This window comes from Rattus norvegicus, chromosome 6, assembly GCF_021556685.1.
Source record: "Rattus norvegicus strain SHRSP/BbbUtx chromosome 6, alternate assembly SHRSP_T2T, whole genome shotgun sequence".
Taxonomy (NCBI): Eukaryota; Metazoa; Chordata; class Mammalia; order Rodentia; family Muridae; genus Rattus; species Rattus norvegicus.
In genome coordinates this window covers 113,078,519-113,095,821 of record NC_141539.1, presented here as the reverse complement: position 1 = coordinate 113,095,821, position 17,303 = coordinate 113,078,519, and the positions used below count along the sequence as shown (strand labels likewise).

General features: G+C 39.5%; 1 protein-coding gene across 2 annotated transcripts in view; it reads left to right on the top strand.

Annotated features, from left to right (window-relative positions):
• Sptlc2 (serine palmitoyltransferase, long chain base subunit 2) overlaps positions 1-17,303 on the top strand; it is an 82,884-nt gene that overhangs the window by 34,023 nt on the left and 31,558 nt on the right. For both annotated transcript variants that reach the window (XM_087554122.1, NM_001037097.3), the window contains 6 exon segments: positions 1,782-1,936; positions 3,640-3,788; positions 6,920-7,044; positions 12,247-12,340; positions 15,224-15,329; positions 16,308-16,527. In XM_087554122.1, coding sequence (XP_087410248.1) covers positions 1,782-1,936; positions 3,640-3,788; positions 6,920-7,044; positions 12,247-12,340; positions 15,224-15,329; positions 16,308-16,527 — 849 coding nt within the window.

Genomic DNA, 17,303 nt, shown 5'->3' with positions numbered 1-17,303 from the left:
AAGAGCCTAGATGATTAGTTCTGTGGTTTTACTAGACGAGGCTAGGAACAGAGGATGTGTCTCAGGTGACAAAGGTCTCACCTACCATTTGCAAAGCCCTTAGTTCAGTTCTCACTGCCAGGTAAACTGGGCTGCTGTAGTCTCAGCACTCACGAGGAGGAGACAGCAGGACCAGAAGGTCAAGGCTGTCCTTGGCTACATGAGATTCTGTCTCCAAAACCACAAAAGTGAGTTGGTGCTGCTACTTTATAGTCTGAGTGAGGGAGAAGACTACTTTTTTCCCACCTTTGAGAATAGAGATAGTAAGATGTAATTTTATGAGAGAGAGAGAGAGAGAGAGAGAGAGAGAGAGAGAGAGAATGTCTATTCTTCCTATTCATCTGCTGAATTTCCTAAAGAGATGATAGCTACAGAGATGCTCATGTCTTAGGCACTTTAGAGTCCTAGTCAGTATGGTTATTTTAGAATTTTATATAGTCTTTTTAGTATGAACTCTATGGCTTCAAAATGTAGTTGACAGATTTACTTAACAGTTTAATGTAGTGTGACAACAAGCTCAGGCCCCATGACTGCAAGTTCACTGATGTGCCAGTTACAGTAAAGCGTACTTCTACTGTCTTTCTGTTTGGTTCACTCCTGGAGAGTTGAGAGCTTAAGTAGATCTAATGTGGACTGATGAAGTGTGTTCCAGGAAGGGTTCCTATGACACTTGGAGTAGTACTGTGTATTCATGTTGGCTCTACCGTGACTTAGCTTTTTACAGATTAAGATTTTAGCTCAGTCTGAGAGGAAAGGGAGACTTAATGTGTGGGCCAGAGAGTCTATTTTCAGAATGTACTTTTTTGTTTTGAGACAGGATCTCACAGTGTAGCTCTGGCTGGTCTGTAACTATATAGAGCATGGTGGCCTCAGACTCAGATCTCCCTGCCACAAATGATTATTACTGTTTTGTTTTTGCCTGTAAATGTTGTTTTGAATTTTGTGTGTGTGTGTGTGTGTGTGTGTGTGTGTGTGTGTGTGTGTGTGTGTGTGTGTGTGTGTGTTTACATGTAGGTATATGCATGTCAGTGCAGAGGCTTGGGTCCCCAGAAGCCTTGGAGTCACGGGTGGTTGTAGGCTGCCTGACAGTGGGTTCTGCGAACTAAACCTGGGTCCTGTGCAGGAGCCCTTACTGCCCAGCTTCTCCAGCCTAAGTGTGCTTAGTTCCTACGTAGTAGGGAAACCCAAGGTGGAAGACTTTTCTAACCTACATTTTAGTGTTTTGTTTTCTTTCTTAATCATTTTTTGGTGTGTGGAGATGGTGTTTGATTTTGATCCTTGAGCACATACAGAGGATAAAAACTCTAATTTTAGAAACATTGTTCCCCTTTACACCTGGGATTACAATCATTTGTCTGGCATCTCCCCTATACTATTGGGGTGGGGACATGTGGGAGGGCAGTTTTTTCCAGATTGTTAGGAAGGGAAACTATTAATGGCAATTATATGACTGGATTTTATTTCTGAGTCCACCTTCAAATTTAGTCTATTAATTCTATGTTTGCGTGTTTTAGTTATTTGATAGTATAAAATATAGGTCAAACATCTGAGCTACCTGACTAAAAAAGACATAAATAGAATTAATATATGCCTCTCCAGATGTTACTTTGGTATGTCACTTAATTTAAATATGATTGATTAACATCTTTCTGAGGAACTCCTGAGGTATGAAGAGAAAAGCTGTAAGACTTGTCTCTCAATACATCAATTAGGTTTAGACCATTTCACTCTTTTGTTGGCAGGACTTTGTGTCCTTGTATCAGGATTTTGAAAACTTCTATACAAGGAACCTCTACATGAGGATCAGAGACAACTGGAATCGACCCATCTGTAGTGTGCCTGGAGCCAAGGTGGATATCATGGAGAGACAGTCTCATGACTACAACTGGTCATTCAAGTGAGTCGTGTTTGTAAATTATTTCTTATCAACAAAGGAATTTGTCTTGAGTATTCTCTCAAAGCAAAAACAGCAGCTGAAGATACAATATGATCAGTTTCTGAGCAGTACTGTTCAATACTGTTGTTTCTGGAATACTTTTTGGAGGGATTGCTAGAGTTTAAAACCACATATGCTGGGTAAGCGCTGTACAGCAAACTACACCCAGGGCCTCACTGAAGTTTAGAGTCATTTTCTGTTTCATTTGATTCTCTCTTTTGGTTTTTCAAGACAGGGTTTCTCTGTATATCCCTGGCTGTCCTGGAACTCCCTCTGTGGACCTGGCTGGCCTTGAACTCACTCACAGCTGTTTACCTGCCTTTACCTCCCAAGTGCTGGGACTAAAGGTGTGCACCACCACACTTGGCCTTCACTTACTTCTTTATTGATTATAAATCCATTATTCTGGAGAATATAATTCATACTATTTTTTAATTTTAGAAAGACTCTCATTAGGTCATCTAAGCTGGCCTCAAATTTGCAATTCCTCTTCCTCGTCCTCCTCAGGCATGGAATTATAGGCCCAAGGGTGACCAGTTCAAAAATCTCTCTATCAACCAAGAGGCAGGACAAGCAGCTTCTCCCTCATACTATCTTTGGAAAGAGAAATCCAGTGTATTATCTGATTTGATTGTTAGACATTTTAATTAAGATAAATGGTGTAGGGATAAATGAATCATTTTCTTTTTTAAAACTAGTAGTTTTCATAAATATACTAGTTTAAAATGGTTTACTATTTAGATTACATGAATATTATACAAATTTTTAAGAGGGAAAATAATGTAAATATGTGATTATTCCCAGATGCTTCCCTTTGTCCGTGTGCAAATCTCCTAGTTCACAAAGCCATCACTCTGCCTATTGATTTCACTTTGTTTTTGTCGTCAAAGTTGTCCCTTAAGCGTTTTCTGGGAGTGTGTGTTGTATATCTGTACACTACAGGTAGGTTTTGATCCATACAAATGGAATCACACGTTATAAACTATTGTTTGGTCCTCTTTATTTGCTGCCATACTTGTAACAACATCTTGCCTATGTGTGTATTCATTACACGTTCATTATTTGTAGTGTCTAATAGTAGAGTAGTCTACAGTATAGCTGCACCATCCGCAGCCATCTTGTACTAATAAGTCTCACCTTCAGCACCTACTTTTCTACCTTGGGTTGATGGGGGGCCATGGGTCATCTGGACTATGATGTTCAGGCTGACTGAGCTGCCATCGTAGGGAGTAGCACTGGTCTCTGGGCCTACAGAGGGTCACAGAAAAAGAACAGTGGCTCTTAAAGGATCCTCATGTGGCCATGCTCACACACAGAATTGCTGGGTCAACATATATGTACCATTCCGTTACCAAGTAGTACCGTTTGCCCTCCAGAAGAAAATATCAAATGATAGTTTATAAGACTGTTCTAAGACAACACTGGCTATCACACTTTAAAATTTTTATCACTGTCATTAAAGTAATACTTATTTTTTAAAAGTAATTTTTATTCTCTGGCAATTTCTTTGCACAACACACATTGGATTACTAGTGAGTTTGGGTTGCTTTTCTTTATGGTGTTCACTTTACTTCTGTATAATGCTTCCTTTTGTGTTATCAGTGTATATCACATTAAGTGTTAGGCATGCTTGTATTATTAAGTTTTATACTATTGCAACACAGGTACACAGGGAATATAATTAAAGGTGTAATAAACATGGGTTCCTACAACTATCTTGGATTTGCGAGGAACACTGGATCATGTCAGGAAGCAGCTGCTGAAGTTCTCAAGACATATGGAGCAGGGGTGTGCAGCACTCGCCAGGAAATTGGTAAGTGTGAGCTCAGGAGTGAGTAATGCAGACAGCGTTAGAATAATAAATCCACAGACACTTGTCCTTTTACTTTAGGTCAGGTCCAGTAGACACTTTCTTTTGTGTTTTGAGACAGTTTCTAATGTGTTACGTATGCATAATGACCATAGCAAAGTTTTGTATTTGTGGGATTAAATTGACTTTTGTAAATCTTAGAAGTGCCACTTATTACATGAGTACTAACTATCAGCTAAAAGCTAGTGTGCTTTTATACTGGCCAATCAGAGCTGATAATAATCTTGTAGATGTATTTCAAGAATTAAATAATTAAATTCATGTAAAGCATTTGGAACAGACAAGTTGATACTCAGTAGGTAGAAAGTTTTTGCTACAAGTATAAAATGTGAACAATTAACGAACTTATGTAAAGAACCCCCCCCCACACACACACACACACACTTTTTTTGGTAAAGAACTGCTAAGTGTTGACATTATAAAGCAGCTTTTTTGATATTTAAAAACTGAGAAAATCAAACCAACAATTCACTAGGGTGGACAAAGTCTAGGGATTGAGTTGCAAGTTCATTTGGGTGGTTTATGCTCAGGGTCCCTGTGAAACTGCTACCTTTTGGCTAGAGTTGAGGAACTCTTGTCACTGCTTTGGGCTTCTTTATCGGATGGTGGTCCCAGAGCATCATTGTCCTATCCTAGAGTAAGCTCGGCTTCCCATCTGTCAGAGCTAATCTCTCAGGCAGCTGGGTTCAAGGGCTGTGGGGATGGCTCCCCACCTCTCAGTATAAAGAGAATAAAGGGAGTTCATCAAATTCCATCTGCCACAGTGACTCACACAACATACTACATTTAAAATGAAATAAAGAGAAAGTAAAAAACAGAATTATGCACCTTTTCATATCCTCTGCTTTATTCATTCATGCTTTTCAGACCATATGTGCACACTACAGATCTTCAGAATATCTTACTACTTTTCTTGCTGTCTTAGGAAGCTTCTGTAGTTGTTTTGATTTTTATCCCCAACTCTCTTTCAAGAGTGGATGTCATTGCTGTGGGCCAAGACACATGAGTACTCCTTCCTAGAAAATACTCAGCTGCAAAGTTCAACTAAAAAGTCAATTCTTGAGAGGCCTAGAATATGTTAAATTTATTTGGTTGGTTTCCCCTCTAAATTTTCATTGGTTCTCGGCCCTGCTTCTTCTAGACATTAAAAGACCAGTGTGTGCTTTCTTCACTCTGTAAGGATCCTTAGATGTCTAGTTTGTCTTTTCTTTCTTTTCTTCCTTCCTTTTTTTTGGACAGGGTCTCACTATGTAGCCTTGGCTACTTTGGAATTTACAGTGTAGATCAGGCTGGCCTCACACTTAGAGATCTGCCTGTCTCTGCCTCCCCTTCTGAGTGTTGGCATCAAAGGTGTGCACTAACATGCCTGGCTTGACTCTATTCATTTGTTTTGTTTGGTTTGGCATTGTTCTTAAAGTGTGTGCTTACATGTAATATGGACATTTTTGATCTAAAAGTCCTAAGTGTTTAAGAACATGCTTCCTAGTTACATCATGTATGTTTGTTTCTTGGATCCTGTGCCAGTTTAGTGCTGGAGGAGCCTCAGTTGGGTCTTTACCACATCTTAAATCTAAGTGTCCCAGGGAAGGAAGCTCAAGAGGAGGAGCTTTGAAAGGTGTCTTTGTTCGTTTTTGTTTTTCTGTTTACTGTAGTCCTCTGGGCACCCTTTGATATTTCTCTGTGTAACTCTGTCCTGTCTCCAGTTTTTGTTTGAAATACATGGTTTCAGGACTGCTTTACAGTTACATTCTGGAATCTTTTTATTTGGGGGTGAGGGGTCCCTTCAGGAATTTTGTTTCCCTTGTCCAATTTGTATTGTTTATTCCGTGTATCTTACTTTCAGTAACACTTCCCTTATTGGTAGAGCTCATATCTTCTTGGGTATGTAGTAGGTTGAAATTTGACATCCGAAGTATTACTTGACTAATAGTTCTGGCACTGCCACACTTGAGGCTGAAAATATCCTGTGCGGAATGGGGTTCTTGCCTCCTTGTCTGGCACCAATGGCTGGTCAGTTATGGTGCTGTTCTGTTCCCAGGTTTTTCCGTGACATTCCTTCTCTCCAGTCTTCTAACCAGAAAGACTTTGTTGTTTAGAAACCTGCATGGGTATGGATAATACATAAACATGCTTAACAATCCCCAAAGTACCCAAGAGCATCTGAAGAGCGATGTGGTCCAACCGTGTAGCTCTCTTCCTGCAGTAATGAAGTTGTTATTTTTCTGGGCAATTGTTTGTTTTTCATATTCTTCAAAGCTTTAAAAATCTTAACTGATATTTGTAGTTAACATGCAAAATAAATAGGGTTCTGTCTTATGTTTTAACACATTTAATTACATGTTCATGTTTGTTCCCTCTACTGCTATCCTCGTCTTCCCTCACCTTCTTCCATCCCCCTTCCCCCTAAGCAGACCCACTGTACTTTCAGATGATAAAGGTCATACAAATTAGATTCTGCATATGAGAAAAAATCCATTTCCCTTTCTTTTTAAAGCTTTTTCCTTTGATTTTTTTTTGAGACTTTTTTTTAATGTATCAGATTCCAGTTTACCCTGTGGTGACTGTCTCTTCCTCACAGGCATTGCTTTCTCCATGATCTCCTCTTGACCATTTTTCTCAGCTCTTGCTTTTTAATGACACGTACAGACTCTTGTTGTCGCTCTTCTAATTGTCTTCCTTTTCTGTCCTTTTCATTTGTTACATGTGAGATACTGAGTCAGCAGACCTGTTTATAAGTTGCCCCTCCTTACCATTTACAGGCTAGCATTGCACACACACTTCAGTATCCGAAGCCCAGGAGTTCAGAATAATGCTCTTTTACTTGTGGAGGTGAGAGAAGGAGAATTACTTGTTTGTTATAGGGTTTAGAAAGGATGGTAGTGTTACTTTGTTTCTCATCTTAAAAGCTTTATTAAGATTATAATTTATATGATATAATTTGCCCATTTAAAGAATATACTTCATACATAGTCTTTTAGGATATTCAGAGATGGCAACCTTCAGTACACTTTAAATTTTAGAGTATTTTCACCCCTTCTGATAGAGCTGCCTGACCCCTTGACTTCTTCACACAGGGAACCTGGACAAGCACGAGGAACTAGAGAAACTGGTAGCAAGGTTCTTGGGTGTGGAAGCTGCTTTGACCTATGGCATGGGATTTGCGACAAATTCAATGAACATTCCTGCTCTTGTTGGCAAAGTAAGATTTGGTCATTTGTGGCAGTTCTGTTATGAGTATGCTCTTCTGTTTTGATAAACATATCCAGTTAGCTGCTATTAACCTAGACTGAGCAGAGTTTTCAATGGGCTCCGTCACAGGTTTTTGGCAGGTAAATCCTACAAACCTGGTATCAGTTGGAGCTTTCCTCGTACCTCTCCTCCTGTACAAATCTGAGGGGATTCTGATGAAAATAAACCCAAAAGACTCAAAAGATGAAAGAAAAGTTTAACTTAATTCAGAAAGGTAAGATAAATTATATCTAGATAAATTATACCTAAACATAACATATCTGTTCATGTGACTTTCTTAGTCAGGGTTTCTATTCCTATGCAAAACATCATGACCAAGAAGCAAGTTGGGAGGGGGTTTATTCACTTCCACATTGTTGTTCATCACCAAAGGAAGTCAGGACTGGAACTGAAGCAGGTCAGGAAGCAGGAGCTGATGCAGAGGCCATGGAGGGATGTTTTTTACTGGCTTGCTTCCCCTGCCTTGCTCAGCTTGCTCTCTTATAGAACCCAAGATTACCAGCCCAGGGATGGCACCACCCAAAATGGGCCCTCCCACCCTTGGTCACTAGTTGAGAAATGCCTTACAGCTGGATCTCATGTAGGCATTTCCTCAAGGGAGGCTCCTTTTTCTGTGGTAACTCCAGCTTGTGTCAAGTTGACACATAAAGCCAGCCAGTACAGTGACTGTATCTATCTCTCTTCGTATCCATCCTGTGATAGAACTTGTGAGGTTAAAGTAAGGAGCGATAAAATGCTTTGTAAGTGTAGTTGCTTACCATTGTCAGCTTGAAAAGAACCTGTTTTCTTTTTCTTTCTCTTTTTAATTTTAGCATTTATGTTTAGAAGTGGCACGTTGACAAAATAGTGGATTGCCTCAGACTTGAGTTTTGCTTATCTATTGATTATATGCCCAAACTTACGACTGTGAACATGTCATCTCATTTTTCTGGTCCTCAAAATTTCCTTTTAGTGGATTAGTGTAATTCTAATGAATCTATAACTGTATGATTCTGTAAGGACCCAGTGAGGCAAACAGTAAACAAATAGCAATGCAAGAGAATTAAACCCAAGTGTATCAATATCGCAAAAATGTAACTGCTTTATTGTACATTGAAGTAGAATGCAGACCTTCTCAGATGAGATAAAAAGTATTAAGTTTCATAATATCAAGTGAACCTATTTGAAATATAAAAATATGCACATTAAAAGTAAAATGACGGGGTTGGGGATTTAGCTCAGTGGTAGAGCGCTTGCCTAGGAAGCGCAAGGCCTTGGGTTCGGTCCCCAGCTCCGAAAAAAAGAACCAAAAAAAAAAAAAAAAAAAAGTAAAATGACAAAGATTGCACACTGGCACACACCCACCATCCTTGCCACCCAGAAAGCTGAAGCAAGATCACTTTTCAGTTCCAGGGATTTGAGATCAGCGTAGAGCAGGGGCTTTGTTAAAAATAGGTAAAGAACGGGGATGTAACTCTGCAGCCCAGTGGTACGGTACGTGCTTAGTGTGTACATGGTCCTGGGTTTGATCTCTAGCCTTCAAAGAAAAATATAAAAAAGATGTAGCATGCAAACTAGTGAAAAAGTAGAAATTACTATATTGATGATATGAACGGACTTCAGACTCAGGAATATTGTGAAGATGAGTGTTAATGTTAATCAGAAGAGTTGGTTGATCAAGATGTAGTAGGGACCTGATAACAGCTTCGTAGTACAGGAAGCAAAAACTGACGAAACTCAGAGAGTGGAGAGGCAGAACTGTAGTTAGTGCCCTGCTGTAGCAGAATCATCACGGTACAGAACATTAGGAAAGCACTCTCAACTTGATAACCTCCTAGGCACTACCAAACACTTCCCAGTAACAGCGGACTGTTCACCAGGAAATATTAAACTATTAAAGTATATTCTGTGACCATTTTAATCAGAAATCATTCACATAGATTTTGAAAGTTAAAGGGGAAAAAGGCAAAACAAAAAGTAGTCAACGAAATGTAACATCACAATTACAGGCTAAAACTAAGGCAGTGTGCAGGTAGACATAGAGAACACTAAATCTACTTCGGGTCTAAGGGTGAGTGTGTGCACCTTTAGAGTGTATTTAGTGTCTATTACATGCTTATTTTGGAGGGGATAAAGCTTTTCTACCTTAAGAAATCATAAAAAGGGGACTAGAGAGATCACTCAATGGTCACGAGTACTTGCTGCTTCTGCAGTGGACCCAGGTTTGATTCCCAGCACTCACATGGGGGTCCCACGTCTACCCGTGACCCCAGTTCTAGGGACCTGATTACTCTTATGCCTCTCCCGGCAGCAGGCCTGCCTGTGGTACACATACCTACATGTGGGCCACACTAAGTAAAACATCAGAAAAAGAGCAGACCAAGCCCAACTAAATAAGCAGGAATTATGCAATAGCAATCAGTAGAGGATCAGTAAATTATAGGGAAGCCAGTGAAACAGAAGCTTTTTCTTTGAGAAGTGAATAAAATAGCCAAATCTAGCTAGACCCACCAGGAGAAAAAGAGAAGAGGCAAAATTACCAGTACCACGGGTGGAGAAGGGATCTCTTTGTATTAAAGGATACTTTACTTAAGGATACTTGTGTGAACTTAAAGGATAAGAAAGGTGTGTTGGGACACGGTGTGTTCAGCAGCTTGTATGATATGGACAAGTTCTTTGAAAGACATAGTGTGTGTTTTCTAACATTGGTTACAGAATTCTGAATTTTGGCAGCATAAACCTGAGCATAAGCTCAGATATTGCATACTTAGGGTTTTTACCACTAGAAGATTAAATGACCTTACTCTGCATCTTCCTGTATGCTTATGAACTCTTGCCTATTTCATAGATAGCAAAATAATGCCTTAACATGCTGCCTAAAGCAGATGTCACCTCCTAATATTTTATATTCATTTTATTTTTGAACCCACGATGTAGTAAAACCTTACTACAAAAACTGACTAAAAAAAAAAAAAAAAAAAAGCCAGACTGATGTTGACTAGGGGATCTGAAAAACAGCCTTGCAGATTTTGCCTGAAAAATATCTGGAAAGAGAAAATTTGCCTGAAAAATATCTGGAAATCAAATTATATCTGTTGGGAGAATGCTTTTAGACAACGCTAGAACCAAGCCCAGTAGTACAGACTCTGATGACTTACAGAAGAGAGATCCTACTTCTCTTCTGGTATTTTAAATTTAGACTTACAGAAGGGTTGGAGAGATGGCTCAGTGGCCAAGCACTTCTCTGCTCTTCCAGAGGTCCTGAGTTCAGTTCCCAGCATCCACATGGTGGCTCACAACCATCTGTAATGGAATCTGATGCCCTCTTCTGGCAGATAGAGCACTCATACATAAAATAATAAATAAACCTAAAAATAAATTTAGACTTCACAGAAGCGCTCCAGAGTATGCAGAGTCCCTGCATGGCTTTACTCAGCATTTCTCTGTGATAGCATCCTATCCCTGGAGCCTTTCCCAGAGCTTGGAGGCTAATAGTACACTCAAATCCAGAACGCATTTCATGGCTTCCACTCTCTGCCCCGTGTTTCAGTTGAGGCCCCACTGCATTCAGTTGTTGTAGCTTCCAGTCTTCTCCACTGTGTACTTTCTGACTTCCCTGTTGGGAGAGTATTCTCTGGCTTCTTATTTGTAGACTGTGTCAGCATGAGTGGTCACAAGTTTTGACTTGTGTTATGCAGAAGGACATCCCAGAAGTGACATTCACCTCGGTGTGTTATATAATGCACAGTGCGCATATATTACTGATAATGTAACTAAACCCTGGTCACGTGGCTGGGCTGTCAGGCAAGCTTTTCTACTGTAACTTATTACTATTCCCTTTGAAATTACCAATTCAAGTTGCAGAGAAACTTTGGGACTATGTTAAAACTATTTTTTTATTAAACTTTCATACACTAATTTTAGTGTGAATATGCACAGTGGTTACTCGCTTTGGTATTTGTAGGGTCATTTTTTTCTCATTCCTTTTATATTTATTCATTGGAATTTTATAGAGTTGTTTCTTCTCTATTCATATCAGTATGGACTCACAGATATTTCATTATTTATGTAATAATCCAACAATAGTATCTCCTTTTTAAAAATTTACTAATTGGGCTGGAGAGATTACTCAGCAGTTAAGAGCACTGACTGCTCTTCCAGAGTTCCTGAGTTCAATTCCCAGCAACTACATGGTGGCTCACAGCCATCTGTAATGGGATCTGGTGCTCTCTTCTGGTGTGTCTGAAGACAGCTACAGTGTACTCATATACATACATACATATATATATTACCCCAAAATTACTTATATATGTATGTACATTAGTATTTATTTATTTATCTATTTATTTATTTATTTATCTATTTATTTCTTGCCAGAGTTTCTTGGTAGCTCTTGGCTGCCTGAAACTCACTTTCTAGACCAGGCTGGCCTTGAACTCAGAGATCCATTTATCTCTGTCTCACAAGAGCTGGGATTAAAGGCAGCTTTTAATTTTGTTGCTTAAATTATTTTAGTTTTTGCCATTGGGGTATTGTGAGATTATTTTCATATGGAAATTTACCCATTCATTCATTCATTGATGGTAATGTCAAGTATATAACCAGGACCGTGTGCATGCTAGGCAAATGCTCTCTACCACTGATCTTTACGCCTTCAGCTCCTATTGAAGCCATGTTGAAAAGTCAAAAACCTGTTTTTGTATTTTGTTTTGTTTTTAATTAGGTTGAAGGGTCTGATGAGATATGGAAGAGTAAGAAGTTGGGAAGAAATAAACCACCAAAGTATCAGGCTTTGCTGTCTTTTTAATTTATGTGTTAAATTGTGTTCAAGGATTTTAAGAGGCTAAACCACAGTCTGCATACTCTGTGATTTGGGGTTTATAGTTTCTTCCCTGAACTCAAGAGATCTAATTGTGAAGGGAAAAGCTCCATTTCTACAGCCGCCCTTTCTCACAAATTGATACAGGAAATTCTCTCTAAGCAAAGACACTAGGACCTTTAAAAGTCTGGCAGGTTTTAGCTGTAGGAACCTGTTGCTATACATATGGATAACTCAGTTGACAGGGTGAAGAAATGGTTGTATACAGACTAGGATTCTGCATCTGCATCTTTGAAAAACAGTTATCATTGATACTTGTTAGTAGTTTACCTTCCTGTGCTTGTGGTTTTGCAGGGTTGCCTGATTCTGAGTGATGAGCTGAACCATGCATCCTTGGTTCTAGGAGCCAGACTGTCGGGAGCAACCATTCGAATCTTCAAACACAACAGTGAGTCACTCTGAGGCTTTGCTTTTGGCGTTGACATTCTTTTGGACAGTAGTGGTGATTATATAAGTTACATTAATAGGTCAAAGTACAATGCAGCTGAATAAAAGATTTTAAATGTTCTAGTCGAATCTTTTTGACTTTTTTTTTTTTAAGATTTAATTATTTCATGTATGTGAGTACACTGTCGCTGTCTTCCAGACACACCAGAACTGGGTATCTTCAGACCCATAGTGGTTGCTGGGAATTGAACTCAGGACCTCTGGAAGAGCAGTCAATGCTCTTAACCATTAAGCCATCTCTCCAGTCCTAAATAAATCTTTTTAAGAAACCATAGTTTTCATAATTTAAAACACACAGAAGGAGAAAGATCATCTAGCTATATGTTTAGTATCCTCTCTTACCACGATGTGTGTGAACAGATGAGGTTGTAGAATAATAAACCAAGATGTTAGGTCTGCCCCTCTGGAGGGACAGATTGGGTGGCTGTAACCTGGGGTGTTTTGTTTTATCTTATGTTCTACAGTGAGACTGAGACACTGTTCTGTTGTATGTGATTGAGATTTTTTTCATTGTTGTTGTGAAACTTTTAGCCATACATATTATGATCCTCTTCTTCATACCTGTGATTCTTTGTCCTCCTTTATTTAATGTGATGTGTCCAGATAACTATAACTATAGCTGTAACTCTTTAGCTCCTTGTTTGGCCTTAAATCCTTTCTGAACTTGTTGCATAGAAAGAGCACTACACTTACATGTTTGCACAGTCTTCTGATTCCTCCAGAGCAGCCCCAGCGTGCCTAGTGGAAAGGGATTATGTTTTTAATACCTTTCTAAATTGTATCATACATAAAACAAACATGACAGTATCTGCTGGTTCTCACTGGTCAGCATGGCTTATTGTATATCATTTTCTGCATCTAGTAAGGACAAATTTTTTTCATGCATAGAGCAATTTTTTATTCAGCTCTTATATTTGTAGATATTTCTTTAAGTTGATATTTTCTTTTTTTTTTTTTTTTCCTTTTTTCATTTTTTTCGGAGCTGGGGACCGAACCCAGGGCCTTGCGCTTGCTAGGCAAGCGCTCTACCACTGAGCTAAATCCCCAACCCCTGCTATTTTCAAACTGATGTCTTTTTATTGATTTTGGGAGCTTTTTGTATTGTCCTATTTCACTATTTTGACTTATCAAATGTCTGGCCTTTAGATTGCATTTAATGGTTTCTTCATTAAAGAAGGGGCCTGTTCTCTTACATTTTCCTTTGGGAGTTTTGTGGCATATTTAAGCTTTAAATTTACATGAAATTTATGGGGTTTATGATAAAAGGAAGTTGGAAATTATTTTCTTTTTTTTTTTTTTTTTTTTTTTTTTTTGGTTCTTTTTTTTCGGAGCTGGGGACTGAACCCAGGGCCTTGCGCTTCCTAGGCAAGCGCTCTACCACTAAGCTAAATCCCCAACCCCGGAAATTATTTTCTTTTTTTTTTTTTTTTTTCCGGTTCTTTTTTTTCGGAGCTGGGGACCGAACCCAGGGCCTTGCGCTTCCTAGGTAAGCGCTCTACCACTGAGCTAAATCCCCAGCCCCGGAAATTATTTTCTTAAGTAGGCGCTCTTCCCGAGTGTTCTTTCTATAGATTGCTGCCTTTGCTAAAGTTTGTAGACTTTGTCATTGTTGTTGCTTCCTTGTTTTATGAAGTGGGGCGTCACATAACCTTGGCTAGCCTGGAACTCACCATATAGCCTAGGCTGTCTTTGAATTCACAATGAGTCTTCTGTTTCAACCTCCTGTGTGCTAGGATTGCAGACGTACACAGCCATGTTCAGGTTTCTTTTTCCTGTTGTCTTCCGTTTGTCTAAAATGTTGAATCATTCTTTACTGTCCGTCAGCTTTCTGTACATAAGCATAGGAAGCAACAGTGAGTACAGATTTGCTTGTCTCCTGCTCTCTACACTGAGCAGTGCTCTGGGTCAGGCCGGTTACTGCTGTGGTGAGTGCGGCCATCTCTTGCCAGGCTGATTGTGGTCCTGCAAACACTGACAGGTGTAGTATAGTTGTGACCTTTACTTCACCCGATTGTGTGTTTTTATTACATTTCCCTGCCTGATCAAAGTCTGATAGAAAAAGAACAAAGCTGGGCAGTCTCTCAACAGTGCAGCTGATGGCGTGCGTGTGGGACAAGTACAGCTCACTGCTGAGCGCCTAAGCTTAGACTCATGGGTGCCCCCCACTGGCCTAGTTTTAACCAGTGCAAGGAGAGTCTGCTTAATATAAGCAGCTACTGAATACATCCTGGGTAAAAGGAAAGAGATATGCACTTTGAGAGTTTCCCTGCCTGTACCTGCTTGGGGCTCACAGAGGTCAGATCTGGACTAAAGGATGTTAGTGAATCGCAGTGTGTGCACCAGAAATCAAACCTTGGTCCTCAGTAAGAACAGCAAAGGCTCTGACACCCTTAGCAGTCTCTTCAGGTCCGTTCATATTCACTTTTTAAGAGGAATATGTATTTGGGGTGATTTATCCCCTCTTGCTTGGTCTTTACACAGTTATTTCTGTATGAACCACCTTTCATTTCCAGATGAACTGCTTGGGTTAGAGATGCAGTTTGATTTTAAAAATGAAGAAAAGCTAGTTCAAAGGCAGAGATATAACATAAAAACAGTAGTCATTTTCTATCTAAGCAACTAAAGCAAAATTAACTCATTGCTGACTTTGAACATTTGTCACATTTAGATGTCAACTAAAGTAGCAATAATTGACTCATCTTTTCTAGTTATGTTGATGCCCTCTGCTGTCTGAGACATTTCTAAATAAAAATGTGTATTCACTTTTTTCTAGTGCTGTTAGGAAAAAGATACTTTAGGACTGAATTCTTTCTTTGTGCCGTAGATATGCAAAGCTTGGAGAAGCTTTTAAAAGATGCCATTGTTTATGGTCAGCCTCGGACAAGAAGGCCCTGGAAGAAAATCCTAATCCTCGTGGAAGGCATATATAGGTAATCTGCTCTACTACTCTTAACCACGATGTAGGCCTGCAAAGTCAGCAAGCTTTCAGCTGACGGTCTGGCTCGACTAGCCTCTTCAGGAAACTAAGAAGACAGTGGCTGTGACTTGTTATAAATACCTGGAGACAGTGGACACACTGAGCACGAAGGTCTTTATGTGAGGATATTTTTCTACTGCTTATGAAAATCTTACACATAAAGATTCTCATTTATTAAATTACAAGGCTGCATGTAAATGGTACATAACTATAATTCCAGCATTCAGGAGGCTGAAATAGTAGAACCATCTATTGAGCCCACCACCACCCCTACCCCAGGATACATGGCAAGACTGGTGCATAGTGTTTGTACTCTTGTCTAGCATATATGAAGTCCTGGATTTCAGTCTCCAGCCTCACACAAAACAAACTAACATCAAAATAAAGTTAGGTTTTGCTTGTATCTTTTGAGTTGTGGTCCCATGTATCCCACACTGACCTTGCACCTCTGCTTTTAACTCTGCCTCTCGGGTGCTAGGATTTACTTATATTCCTTACTCCAGGCTAAATTTTAATTTTCAGATGTTTTTCTTTTGTTAATTTGGACAGTGTGCCTTAGTTAGGTTTCTGTTGTTGTGATAAAGACCATGACCAAAAGCAACCTAGAGTACAGTCCACTGAAGGAAGCCATGGGCAGAAACTCAAGGCATGTCTAATGAGCACAAAGTCATTAAGAAGACTCCTGTGGGCTGGGGATGTGGGTAGGAGTAGAGTGCTTTCCTAGCATATTTCCTAGCCCCAGCTTTAATCCTTAACCTCACAAAAACAATCTGCTGTAACTTTAATTTTTTCTGTAGTTTAAAACCAGAAGTGGTTTATTTTAAAAAGTAATAATCTAAAAAAAAATCAACAATTAAGGTGAACAGTTGCTAATTTTAAGAGTTAAAAGGTCTCTGTTTTGTTTTTTGTTCTTTTAACCCTGTTTGGCCAGCATGGAAGGGTCTATTGTTCGCCTTCCTGAAGTGATTGCTCTCAAGAAGAAATACAAGGCATACTTGTATCTGGATGAGGCTCACAGCATTGGGGCTCTTGGCCCTTCAGGGCGTGGTGTAGTAGACTACTTTGGCCTGGATCCTGAGGATGTAGATGTTATGATGGGAACATTCACAAAGAGCTTCGGTGCTTCAGGAGGATACATTGGCGGCAAGAAGGTAAAGTAGGCCTTTAGAGTCACCAATTAGAGATCAAAAGGCTGTTGGATTTGGGAACTGTCTAGTGGGTGGGGTCCTGAACCTGGGATATTGGGATCCTGAATGTTCTTATGGACGGTGTTCTAGTGCTGGTGGACACCCTACCTCAGATGCCTGGAGAGTGACTCATGTCTCTTGTTGAGCTAAAAGGCTGGTTCTGTTCATTGTTTGTTGTTAGCTCATTTGAGCTTCTCTCTAAACTACACTCTGGTCTGAGATATAGAGTACTCTTTTGTAAACGAGCACATAGAGGTGCTTCTTGTTTGCCGTAGTCTTCTCTGTTGGGTTTGGGTTCTGCTCACACTTTGAAAGGGTTGTCACAAAGCCAATGGAAAATAGGAATGCACAAGCAAGAGAAGGTTTACTAGCTCTAAGACTCTGCGAATTATCTTGTTTTAATGTTTTATATGACCTCTAAGGCAGTTAAGAATGTGCAAAATAATGCAGTCTGCATTTGAATGTGTATCTGCTTTGTAAGACCTTGGGGAAAGCATTTTTAACTTTTTAGTTTCCTTACTAGTAAAGTAAATATGGCTGGTTTGTAATGTGGTAATGGTTTAAAAATGATGTGTGCCTATATTACAGTACAGATGCATTTTGCATGTATGTTAAGTGAAATGAATCAAAAGGTCATTTCATATGATGGTTTTCTTTGTCTTATGTTTTATCTAGAATAGGTGTGGAAACGGAATGTAGTTTTAGTAGTTTCCAGATGATAAGGAGAGGGAAATGGAAAG